Source organism: Callospermophilus lateralis, chromosome 17 (assembly GCF_048772815.1).
Source record: "Callospermophilus lateralis isolate mCalLat2 chromosome 17, mCalLat2.hap1, whole genome shotgun sequence".
NCBI lineage: Eukaryota > Metazoa > Chordata > Mammalia > Rodentia > Sciuridae > Callospermophilus > Callospermophilus lateralis.
Genome location: NC_135321.1, coordinates 75,044,913 through 75,057,016, shown reverse-complemented (window position 1 = coordinate 75,057,016; position 12,104 = coordinate 75,044,913). Strand labels below are relative to the sequence as shown.

Here is a 12,104-nt window from a genome sequence, read left to right as displayed (position 1 = left end):
TGTTATTTCAACAATTGTTGAACATTTAAAAAATGTGCCAGGGGAGGGTAAAGAAATGGAAAAATAAGATTTTTGCAGGATGGAGAAAAAGACTCTCCGCAAGGGAATGTGTTAACCGCAAAAAATTAAAGTACAGGGAGGACAGAAGACATGCTGGAAGCCCGCAGAGCGGATTTCAAAAGATGCTCAAGAAGTTTGCACGAGTGCGCATGCTAATTTAAAGATGAGAAGATGAGTGCACATGCTAATTTAAAGATGAGAAGATGTTTGCCTATAATGCAGACCACTTAAAAGACTGGGGGCTAACTAAATTGAAACAAATCCCTTGCAGACTATTGAATAATACTGGTATTTTTCAAGCTATAAATGCTGGCAGTTGTTCATGTTTCTGTCCAGATGGGTTCTCAGACTGTTACAATTAAAATTGCCTGTATAAACCCAAGCCTAAGGTCTGACAGGAAATCTGTGCTGAAGGTTGAAGGGTCACATTGGCTGCTACCATTCCCTCTCAGCTAATATATTTTCTTGGGTTCATTAAATACACTTTCTAAACAAAAGTGCCTGTGTTCCCTAGCCAACTCATCACTAAGCACATCAATTAAGATGTTATCTGCTTTTAGTGCAATTATTTTTTTAGTAGCTAAAAAGGCAATCTAAAAAAATGCAAAATATAACATGAAGATGTTGTACAGTGCTTAACTTTTAATACTGACAATGTAATTGTTATACTGATACACGTATGAGTAAAAAAAAAAACCAAATCCTACTATAATGCACAATAAAAAATATGGGGAAAACCAAACAAAAAAATTATCCCCACTTGGCAAATTGAGATAGTGGCTTCTCTGCAAACCCAATAGTAGTAGCACTTTTTAGATAGGTGGAAGAACCCAAAGAGTATTGAGGAAGGCTTTTTTCCATTCACTTGGAGATTCTACACACTAATAACAAAGCTTTAAATCTACTTTGGTTCTAGTTTAATCACACACCTGTTTCTTGTTTCAAGTAAATTCAATGGTATCACCCCCCACCATACCAAGCTATTTTAAACTCATTTGACATTTCTTTCATGTAAGTTTATTTCCTCAGGGTTAAAATTATAAAATGAAAATATCAATAGTCACAAATTAAATGTAAAAAAATATACCTCAGTAACTTCAAACGGTGGTAAATGCAACATACAAACTTTATTTAACAAAAGTAACAAGTAATGTCAAACAGGCACTTATATTAAGAGAAAAACTGACTAGAAGAAATTTTATCTTAAACACCTTACAATAAGCTACTTGCAGTTGCATTTAACTGAGCTCTGTTGCTGTGAAGAATACAGCTCATGCACAGGTATGGATGAATGATTTGTACATTTTTCAAGTATTCACTGAATACTACCTTATATACACATATACATTAAATTTGCGAAAGATTTAATTGATGATCCCAGATAGACTTCATTTTTGTTGCTCTTTTGGAAGAGGTCGTCTAAAGAGAAGAATATGGGGTTCTGTGAAAAGAAAAAATGTTTAGTTTTAATATGGTTAACAAAACAACTAAACTGATTCAACTATTAATGGGATTATTGTATCTAAAATGAACTTTGCTTCAAAGTCACTGTTAACAGTTATTGAAGGAAAACTTTTCTGATAACATTCTTCTGATATTTTAGCCTGGAAACAAGTGTAAGTAGAGAAGCTTTACCTTCTACCTTTACAATCTCCATTCAGTGAAAAAAAAAATTCTTTTGGGAAAGTACATTCCCTTCAAATCAGCTACTAGCTCTCAACACTACTGTACATTAAAAACAACCAGGGATCCAGGTGCTGTGGCAGAGGCCTATAATCTCAGAGACTCAGGAGGCTGAAGCAGGAGGAGTCCAAGAGTCTATTTGAAATTTTAAAAAAATTAAGGACTGGGGAGGAACTTCTGTGGTAAAACTCCCCTGGGGTTTAATCCCCAGTATCAAAAAACACACTACCCCGCCACAAACCCCAAAACAAAACAAAACAACAGGAACCCCTACCTCCACAGAACCCACTGTCAATAGATGGAGCCCCAAGAATCTGCAGTTCAGTTCCTTAGTTGCTTTTGTATTTTGGGGTTTCAGAAAGGCCCATTTGATTAGGTGCCCCATGTATGACCATAAGCTATCTAATTTACCCTTAATGTAGCAAATTCCTTTTTTTTTTTTTTTTTTTTAATGAAGAGCTACAGAAGTTCCAGGTAATGACAAAATACTTTAGATATGATTAACAATGACAAATATTAAAACAGAACTATTTAAATTATTCTTACGGGTAGAATAATGTAATATTCTCATTCCTATGGAATAGGAATGATCTCCGGGGACAGAGGAATCAGTCATTTAAAAAAGCCAAGTTTATCAGAATCACTTTAAGATATCACTGAATGTTCATGTTACTAAAATTTGATACAGCCACTCTTTTAAATTCAGTTGCCACTTTGTAGCAAAACTTACCTGGCTCATGAATCATGTAATGAACCCAGCCTAGACTCTGTTGGACACCAAGTCTCCTCCACTCCTCTTCAGACATCAGATGAGTTTTGGGTACTTGTTTGGAAAGTTCTCTGGGTAACATGACATGCCTGTTAGAAGATAACCAAATATTAGTGATTTGCATCTTTCATACAATTATCATTTTATACATGTACCTTTAAGTTATTAAAAATTGTGTGGTGGAGTGTGTATAGCTCAACAGTAGTGTTTGCCTGGCATGAGGGGAGGTTCTGGGTTCAATTCCAGGCATCACAAAAAACAAGGACAATAATAGCTTGAGTTTTGCCCTTAAAACAAAGTTCTTTAAAACTACTCTATGTTACAATGTCTTTGATGTTATTCTTGAGTATAGGAGTCAAGAGTATGCTGTATCCCTAAGCAGAATACATTTTATTTTGGGCAAACTTAACAGAATGCTTGCTTGTAAGTCAATCTTCTCCAGTTAACATCACCATTTAAGTCACATGGTTACATATCCTAGCCTCTCCTATAGCTAGGTTTGGTCATGAAACCCAATTCTGACCAACAGATAATCAGAAAACACACAAATTAATGAAAAATACCCTCAAAGGAAAAAAACTTAGCCAACTCTTCTTTTTCTTCTTCCTGTTGGAATGGAGGGTGGGTGGTAAGGCAAAAGAGGCAAGAAGCCTGTTTCCTGATAGTAAAGCTCTCATTCCTACTCTGGACTACTGGACTTTTACCTTATGGGAACAAAAATTTAGGGTAGTTAAATTTTGTGTCCTGTTAACACTAGATCAATAGCAGAAACAAGTTATTGTATACTGCAGAAATTGCTTTAGGCATCAAGTACTTTGTTCAAAATAAAAGTTAAAAAAAATACTAACACAATTATACATGTATTTACAACTTATATAGACCTTCAGTTTTCCGGTAAGTTACTTATAGCCAAAATTAGTCTTCAATGTCAAATCAAGACTATGTACAACAGTAGATTATTGACGTTCTTTAAAACAAAACCATACCCCTTGTTCCCTTAGAACTTTTAATTTCCATAAAAAGATTTTACAAAAGACAATCCTCAGCCCCATATTTATCATTTCCAGGGATAGTAAGAGTTGTATACAGAGCCAACCACAAACACTAACCCATTTTTATGACTAGCATGGGATATCTAACCTGTCTGTAAGTCAGCTGGCTAGGTGATTAGTGCAGTATAGTCACATTTTAGCATATGCAAAAACTGAACCCATAACAGTTTGGTGCTTAAAATTGGTTATCAACTTAATTTTATGGCCAGTTAATTATGTACCAATTTAGTATTATTTGCAAGGCAAAAGTAAGCCTTAGAGCAAGTTATGTAGACTGATTATGCTCACTACCGCAGACCATAGAATTTTCACCAATTCCAGTGAATTATAAGGGGATTTGTAGTACACATCAATAATCACTCATTCCTGAAAAGCTGCTTAGCTTTTTTGGCTCTACAAAAACTCCTTGTATATTCAATACCTTGTATATTGTTGATTAGCATCAAGACAATGAAATGCTTTTGTACACTTGCTTTCATGAACAGAATATCTACACAAATGTAGAATTATTTAAATGTAAGTTTCCAAGTCTTATCTTCATAAACCATATAAACTGGCTCTCCTTCGTTGGAGTTAAGAGGCAAAAATTTTTAAATAGATTTAAACTCAATAGTGATTCCACCTATATTTTACTACACAGTGACAGTTTCCAAAATAACTGCATCCAACCTTTACTTCAGTTGGAATAACAATACAGATATTATTTTTGACATTGGGGATAGATCCCTCATGCATGTGAGAACAGTTTTTACCTCTGGATACATCTCAGCCCAAATATTAATAATTATCAAGAGTTAATAATCCTCAGTTTTCTTCCTGAAAGACAAGACTCCCATGATACTAGAGAAGATATGGCATCCATCTATTTTATAGCCTTTACAAAAAGCATGCAAGTGCAAGAGAAAGGATTAGGAAATTAAGTTTGCAAATACAAAAGAAAAAAAAAAAGACTGCTCACAGAAGAAAGAAATATTGCATGTAGCACCACTATATACAAACCACCATAGATTCACACCTCAGTGGTGAATTATCAGTATGTACTCCCAGCTTTCAGGAGATTGTTAACCTGCTTAAGGTTAAGTGTCTTGGTCAATTAAGATCAGCTCCTTCAGGTGTGCAGGTACACACCTGTAATCCTACCCACTGGGGAGGCTAGGCAGAAGAATAGCTCAGTAGGAAAGCATTCCTAAGGCCAATTCCCCAGTATCAGCAAAATAAAACCAGAAGCTTAAATTATATTGGGTTAGAATAAAGTATTTCAGACATGCCAAGATATTCTTCTATATATTATCACAAACAACGTTGTAAATCAGATTTAGTGCCTATCATAGATCATTTGAGTATATTAAAAATGAAGAGACCACTAACAGATGTCAGAGAAGTATTTTAGTCCAATTTTAATAGTATGCCCTAGAAGAAATTTACATAGACCCATAAAAGTTTACTCTAAATACTTGGTTCCAGATCGTTCCAAAATTTATAATTCGCCAAATTTTAGAAAGATACTAGTTTACATTCAGTCCCTTGTTGGATACCCCCAGTTGGGCTCTTGGTTAACATCATCCCACAATTACCACTGAGCAGTGTGTAGTTACTACGTAAAAATTTCAAATGAGTGTATGGCCAGAAGAGATTTTTTTTTTTTGCCAAGAATATGAAGCAATTCAAATAATACGAACAGTTAAAACGGCCTGGAGTAATACTGCTTCCTTCCTGTAACCTCCCCCTGACTGAGGTTGAGGGCAAAAAGGCCACCCACTCAAAACGTAAATTTCTTCCTCAAACAGCATTCTTGGAAACCTCATCTAAGAGGGCAAACAAAAACAAGGTCGCCGTGGCCAAGGGCAGCGTTTCCCAGAGTGCAGCATTGTAGTCATGACCCAGGAGGACAAGGGGCGGCCTGGTCCTTGAAGCCACGCCCCAATTAAGTTCGATACACAACAAGGCCAACATTTTTAAACATCCCCACCTCCCACAATTCCATTGGCTAAATTTTACTGGTTCCAGTTGAGCCGCTACTTTCTAGTGCACCGCTGCAGAATTCCCAAGTCAAAAACGCAATTTGCTCACAGTATACGAGCAGGGAAAAGTGCCTAAAATCCACTCGGGTTTTCCACTGGGTCCCGGAACGAGGCCCGGTCAATCGTTGTGCTGGGCGTGCTCGCACCCTCGCCTCCGCCAGCGCTCCAGTCGCAAATCCCCGCGGGGCTCCTTTCTCAGGGTCTCCCCCCAGCCTAACTTTCAGTACCGCCAACTTCAAAAGCAAGCGAGCGCGTTTCCCCAGGGCCCGCCGCGACCCGGCAAAGCCCGCTCTGGGCTCATCCACCAGGCCGCGTCCTTACTGCCGACGGCGCGCCCGGCACCCGCGCCCCTGATTCCGCGGCGCGGAGCCTCCCGGGCCGGTTCCGGTCGTGAGCGCCGCTCCTCCATCTCAGGGTTGGCGAACAAAGGCATCCTCCATGCGTCCCGACTCCGGGGCGGCGAGGCTCGGAGCGACCCCAGCCCTCCACCTCCCGCCTCCGCCTCGGCCCACGCCATCCCGCCAGAAGAGGCCAAGTGGGTTCCGCGAAAGCCGCTCACCGGTACTCATAGTGCTCGTCGAAGTACTTGTCTGAGTAGTAGATCTGCTTATGGGCCATACTGCCGGCGCGCAGCGGGGCGGAAACGAGGCGGAAACCGGACTGCAGAACGGGCGAAGCGGAACGCACGTCCGTTTCAGGCCAGGGCAACGACTCGACTAAAACCAACGACCGCAGGCCCAACGCTCTGGATTTGAATCCGACAGCCCAGCGCTGATTGGGCAGCAGCTCCGACCAATCACCTTTCAAGCAACCACTAGAGGGCGGAGCCAGCGCCCAGCCTATCACTGCTCCTTCTCCACGGCCTTCTCTTCCGGTTAGCCAATCAGAGGCCTGTTGCGAGGTTACCCACGGGAAGAAGTAAAAGTTTGGTGAGGCGCGGAGTGGGCGGCCCCGACGGACAGGGGCGTGGTCAGAGGAGGGCGGAACCAGCACGTTCAGAGCAGCACGGAGCGTGCGCGGGGTTTTAGAAAGTTCCAGGGTTGCGGAGCCGTTGTGCGCGGACCTGTGGGTGGGTGAAATATCGCGGGGTTTGGCGGGACCGGAAGCGCTGTCCGCGGGGCTCTGTGCAGAATGGATCCCTCGGGTGAAGCCAGGTGCTCCCGGCCTCCCCCGCTCAATCTAGTTTGAAAAGGGTTGAGAAGCAGGAAGGGTCTGAGGAGGCGGCGCCGCCCTCTCGGCTCACCTGTCCCCAGGTGTGCTTGCCGGCCCCGAGCCTGACTTCCGGCGCGCCCTCTGGGGAAGCGGCGGAGGCGCGGAATGGTGGTAGGCCTTCCCTCCGGCCACGCCCCGCCACCCAGGTGGGGAGTTCGCAGCCGCCCTCGGGGACGACGCTCTGATCCGCTGACGGATTAAAAGTAACTTTAAGAATGCGTCTCCTCTCGCCTTGGTGTTGAGCCCTAACCTTAAAACTTCCGTTCATGTTAACCACGAAGCACGACGTAAGGAGCGGTAAAGGGGTTCCCCGTTTCCGCAGTGAGCGTGTGTCATTTAATGTCAGCCCCAGTTTATGTACGGTTTTAAGAGTGTGGGTCCAGCCCCACGCGAGCCCTCACGGCTGCCCTCACACCCCAGAGGCCGGCGGGTGAAGGACAGGCAGGTGCCCGCAGGGTGTGTTCTGATGGAGACCTCTTCCAGGTTTCACAGCCCACTTTTGTTCTCTAACTTGGAGATAGAGGAGGGAGGAAGCAAGCTCTTCTGACTTCATGTGAAGGCACTAGTTACCTCCTATGCCGTCACCTGGGATTGGAAGTGGGATTAGGGTTTTTAACACTCGAATTTAAGATCTCCGCTGGACATGGTGGTGCATGCCTGTGATCCCAGAGGTTTTGGAGGCTGAAACAGGAAGATCACAAGTAAGAGACCAATCTCCAATTTGGCAAGAACTGTCCCCCCAAAATAAAAAGGGCTGGGAAAGTAACACGGTGGTAAAGCATCCTGGGTCAATCTTCCTGTCCCCAAAACAAAACACCTTCAGGTCTCCATTTAAGAATTCCCTCCTATGAAATGTCTTAAAATCACCCTCTTTAGAGAAGTTACCTTGCTTTTTTCCTTTACTCTCTGTTGCTAAAATTCTGTGGGCTTCTGGCCCACCGTTTATTACACTTTGAAATTGCATGTTTGCTTAGGTATTGTTTCCCCGGATCTGCACTGTATATACTCTTCCTGTGTCCACTATAGAGGACATGTCTGCTTCATTCCCCACTCCATGCCTAGCACAATACCAGAGTCCTTTGCACAGGAGAAGCATACAGTAGTAGAATATGCCTAAATAGGCATCATGTACTGTGGCAGTAAAGATATGAATTAACTGTTAAGGGAGATAACGAAATTATGAACTTTCTGGCAGAACCAGGAAAAGTTTTCTTAGGGCAAGTCTTTTGAAAGAGCTTACCACCCAAATGCCGCTGATCCCAGTGCCTGAGGGAGGAGGATAGCAAGTTGGAGGCCAGCCTCAGCATGTTGCTAGGCCCTAAGCAACTTAATGAGACCCTGTCTCATGAGAAAAAATAGAAAGGGCTTGGGATATGGCTCAGTGGTAAAGCACCCCTGGGTTCAATCCCCTGTCCAAAAAAAAAAAAAAATGTGGAAAATTTCAGTAATCAATAATCAACTCCATATACCTATAACTCAGCTTCGGCCATTACCATTTTGCCAATCATGGGCAAGCTTTTTTTTTTCTTTGATATCAGGTCATTTCACTTCTAATACTTTCAGATATATCTCTACTTGTGTATGTGCATCTCAAGAAAAAAATTTTCAAATGTTTACTTACCAGTCATTATTATGTTTAGAGTTCTTTAGTATTCTCTGAGAGCTGGTTTGAATTAGATTTCCCTGATTATCTCACAGAATATTTTTTTACAGTTGGTTTGAATCTACATCTAAACTTCAACCAAAATTCATTGTATTTTGTTTGTCTCTTTTAATCATTCAACAATCTCAGACACACACACCACCTTTTAAAGTATCAATTTATCAAATCGGGTCATCTATCTAAAGCATTCCACTGTTTGGATTTTTATCATTTCTTTCTTATATAATTTACTGTTTCTACCCCCTGTTTTTCTTTTTGCCTTTTTTGGAGGTACTATGGATTGAACCAAGCCTTGCAATGATAGGCAAGTACTGAATGAACTACCTCCCCATATCATGCACCCCTCCTTAAAAAAAAAAAAAAAAAAAAAAAAGTTTGGAGACAGGATCTGTCTAAGTAGCCCAGGTGGCCTTGGATTTATAATCCTTCTGCCTCAGGCTGCTGAGTAGCTGGGGTTACAGGTGTTCACCACTGTGCCCAGCATATTTCCTGTATTAAAGTCTAGTACTAAGGTTTAAAAAAAAAAAAATCCATATAACTAACAAACAACTAGTAGACTCATATGGAGTCCAGCTCCAGAATGAAGCCCCGTCTCTCTTTTATTTTTTCCTTTTTTTCAGTGCTGGGGATTAAGCCCAAGCAAGACCTTAGCACATTGTAGGCAAGTACTCTGCCACTGAACTACATTCCAAACCCAGAATTAGATTTCTTACTCTATACTGTTTCTTAAAATTCCACAGGTAGAAAACCAGGAGAGAGCCGAGGGCTGGGTGTGTTGGCACACGCCTGTAACCCCAGCTACAGGATGTTGAGTCAGAAGGATCTCAAATTCACGGCCAGTATTGGCAAGACCTCCATCTGGAAAATAAAAATAATAGAGTTCCCCTGGGTTCAATCCCCAGTACTGAGAATTAAAGGAGAGGGAGAGAGAGAATATAAACCAGGACAGGGGAATAGGATGTGGAGATCATGGAGAGAAAGTGATGTAAAATGAATCTAGGAGGACTGATATGGTAGAAAGTTGCCCAGTGATGTCTACATCCTAATCTCTGGAACCTGTGAATATGTTACTTTAGACACCAAAGAACTTTCCAGATAAGTTCTTTTCTTTTTTCGGTGGGGCAAGGAAGGGCCTTACTGGAGATTGAGTAGGCACTGAACCACTGAGCCACATCCCAGCCCTATTTTGTATTTTTATTTAGAGACAGTGTCTCACTGAGTTGCTTACCACCTCACTGTTGCTGAGGTCGGCTTTGAAATCATAATCCTCCTGTCTCAGCCTTCTGAGCCACTGGGATTACAGGTGTGTGCTGCTGCCCGGCTCCAAATAAGATTTTGAGATGTTACAGATGGGCTGGGTTTATGGCTCAGTTGGCGGAGCACTTGCCTAGCATGTGTGAGGCACTAGGTTCAACCCTCAGCACCACACATTAAAAAAAATAAATAAAATAAAGGTATTGTGTCCATCTACTATAAAAATATTTTAAAATAAAGATTTTGAGATAGGAAGATTATACTGGATTATTGAGGTGGGCTGATGTTATCACAAGGGTCCTTTATGGGAAGAAGACAAGAGGGTCAGAAAAAGTGCTGTGACTTGAGCAAGAATAAGTGATGTGACATGAGGCAAGGGAGCAGGTGGCCTTTAGAAGCTGGGAAAAGCAAGGAACAGATTCTTCCCTAGTTTCCAGAAGGAACTCAGTTCTCCTGGCACCAGGACTTTATCATGGTAATACTTTTGACTTTTGACTTCTGGAACTCTAAGCCAATATCTCTAAGCTCATTTTAAGCCATTGAATTCATGATCATTTGCTAAAATGACAATAGTAAAGTAAGACAGTGCATTGCGTCAGCCTAGGAAAGGATTCTTGGACTCTGCTAAGAAATCGATTCCTTTAGATTACTGTCAGTCCTTCTGATAGTCTCAGCAAGGAAGTAGCAGATCAGATAGATAAAGATAACTGAGAGGAATGTGGAAGATATACTAGAAGGAACTACAGGTGATACCTGTTAGGAAGTTGTGGCAGTTAGAGGATGTTTAGTCATTGAGGATTTCCATCATGACAGCAGGGTTGATTAGGAAAGAGTAGATCTAATTCCAGTAGAATTAAATGTCTCTGCTGTGTGGGGGAGGGGGGTCGGAGGGGTGTGCAAGGGCTTGAACCAGGCCTTCAAACATGGCAAGTGCTCTATCACTCAGCCCCCGCCTGCTTTTTTGGGTTTTTTTTTTACTTTTTTTTTTTTTAATGAGTCTTCCGTAAGTTTAGGATTTAATTAATTTCTGTTGGAAAAGTATTGGCCCACCCTAAACTAAGGTTAGAGCATAATGAAATTATCACATCTTCAACCTACTACCTGGAACTTCTTGACTTCACTAGCAGATCATTAGTGCCGTGATAAAGAGGCCAATGGCCGAAGTATCTCCAGCTGGTCCATATTCATTCAGCAAATAACTTACCAAGCAAAGTGCCAGGCAGTGTCCTAGGAGAGCTTTATTCCCAGGAATAGCTTGATTCTACTGCTCTGAATAAAAGTGCTAACTCTTTAGAAGGCACTTTAAATTTTGCATAAACATTGTTCATTGTCCATTTGAACTTCTACATCAATCATGTAAAATGGGCAGGGTGCATAAAAGAAGTTCAGCTACAAAGCCTTCTTTGATTAAAACTTCTGAATCTACATAAGACAAAATTTTACATGTGTGTAGGAAATAAAAAATGTTACCAGTGCATCAGCACACACCTCCAGCAACTCTGGAGGCTCAAGCAGAAGGATCACAGGTTTGAACCTGCATCAACAACTTAGTGAGACCTTTTTTAAAAATAAATAAATAAATAATCAGGACTGCTGATGTATCAAGAGAAAAATGTTGCTGTGTTCAATCCCTAGTAAACTCCCGCCCGCCAAAAAAAAAAAAAAAAAGTCAATAGAAGTGAATTATAACAGGGAATTCTATGTGTAAGGAGATCAAGAACATAATTAAAAATGTGTTCACCTTTCCCTACTAATGTAGGCAGCACAAGGTAGGTCATGAACTAATTCAGAACCACCAGTACAGAGTCAAACTGAAGGTAGCGCTCCAACTGCTTATGTCTGTCACACTTGATTTTTAGCTAATATCTGTGCATGAGGGAGAAGCAGATTGTATGTGCCATTTCAGTGACTGCACCCTTGCCGTTCAATATGTTACTGTACATTTATATATAACTCTTAATTTAAAAACTTAATTCCCACCTAACTCATAGCACGCTTCCTAGTATGCTTTATTCAATTTTGTTTTAAAGATACAGAAATAAAATTAAAAATACTTTCCTTACTAATTTAAAAGGAATGTACAATATTAGATGATCCCTCCTCTGTTACCACAGATTTACCCACTCATCATGAGGCAGGATCACCATCCCAGATTAAAACCCTGGGCTAGAGCTTGTGTTTTATTTTTGGCTGCCTGACTGCAAAGCCACTCATGCTTGAATGCCCACACAGTCTGTTGTTGCCCCAGGTTTCCTGGACTACCCTAACATTAGTCACCACCAAAGAGTTGTTTTGAACCTGAGCAGTTCTTTTGTTTTAAGGAGCAAGTATAAGACAAGCTCAGTTAACAAATACATTAAGTCTTCTCATTATGGGAATAAGGAATTAAA

General features: G+C 41.3%; 1 protein-coding gene across 1 annotated transcript; it reads right to left on the bottom strand.

The window, feature by feature from the left end:
• Positions 1 to 1,061: 1,061 nt before the first annotated feature.
• On the bottom strand, positions 1,062 to 6,306 carry Cks2 (CDC28 protein kinase regulatory subunit 2). Its single transcript, XM_076837096.1, has 3 exons — positions 6,145 to 6,306; positions 2,474 to 2,601; positions 1,062 to 1,501 (listed from the first exon to the last, which is right to left on the bottom strand). The coding sequence occupies exons 1-3, from the start codon at positions 6,201 to 6,203 to the stop codon at positions 1,449 to 1,451; spliced, it is 240 nt and encodes a 79-aa protein (XP_076693211.1). The 5' UTR covers positions 6,204 to 6,306; the 3' UTR covers positions 1,062 to 1,448.
• Between the last annotated feature and the right edge of the window lie 5,798 nt (positions 6,307 to 12,104).

What these genes read in the sequence shown, in the direction of transcription:
- Cks2 (XM_076837096.1), bottom strand. Translation starts at nt 6,203, where the DNA reads ATGGCCCATAAGCAGATCTACTACTCAGACAAGTACTTCGACGAGCAC. An exon ending in GACGAGCACTATGAGTACCG is followed by an intron (nt 2,602 to 6,144) that starts GTGAGCGGCTTT and finishes ATCTTCTAACAG; the next exon opens with GCATGTCATGTTACCCAGAG. An exon ending in TTACATGATTCATGAGCCAG is followed by an intron (nt 1,502 to 2,473) that starts GTAAGTTTTGCT and finishes TTCTTTTCACAG; the next exon opens with AACCCCATATTCTTCTCTTT.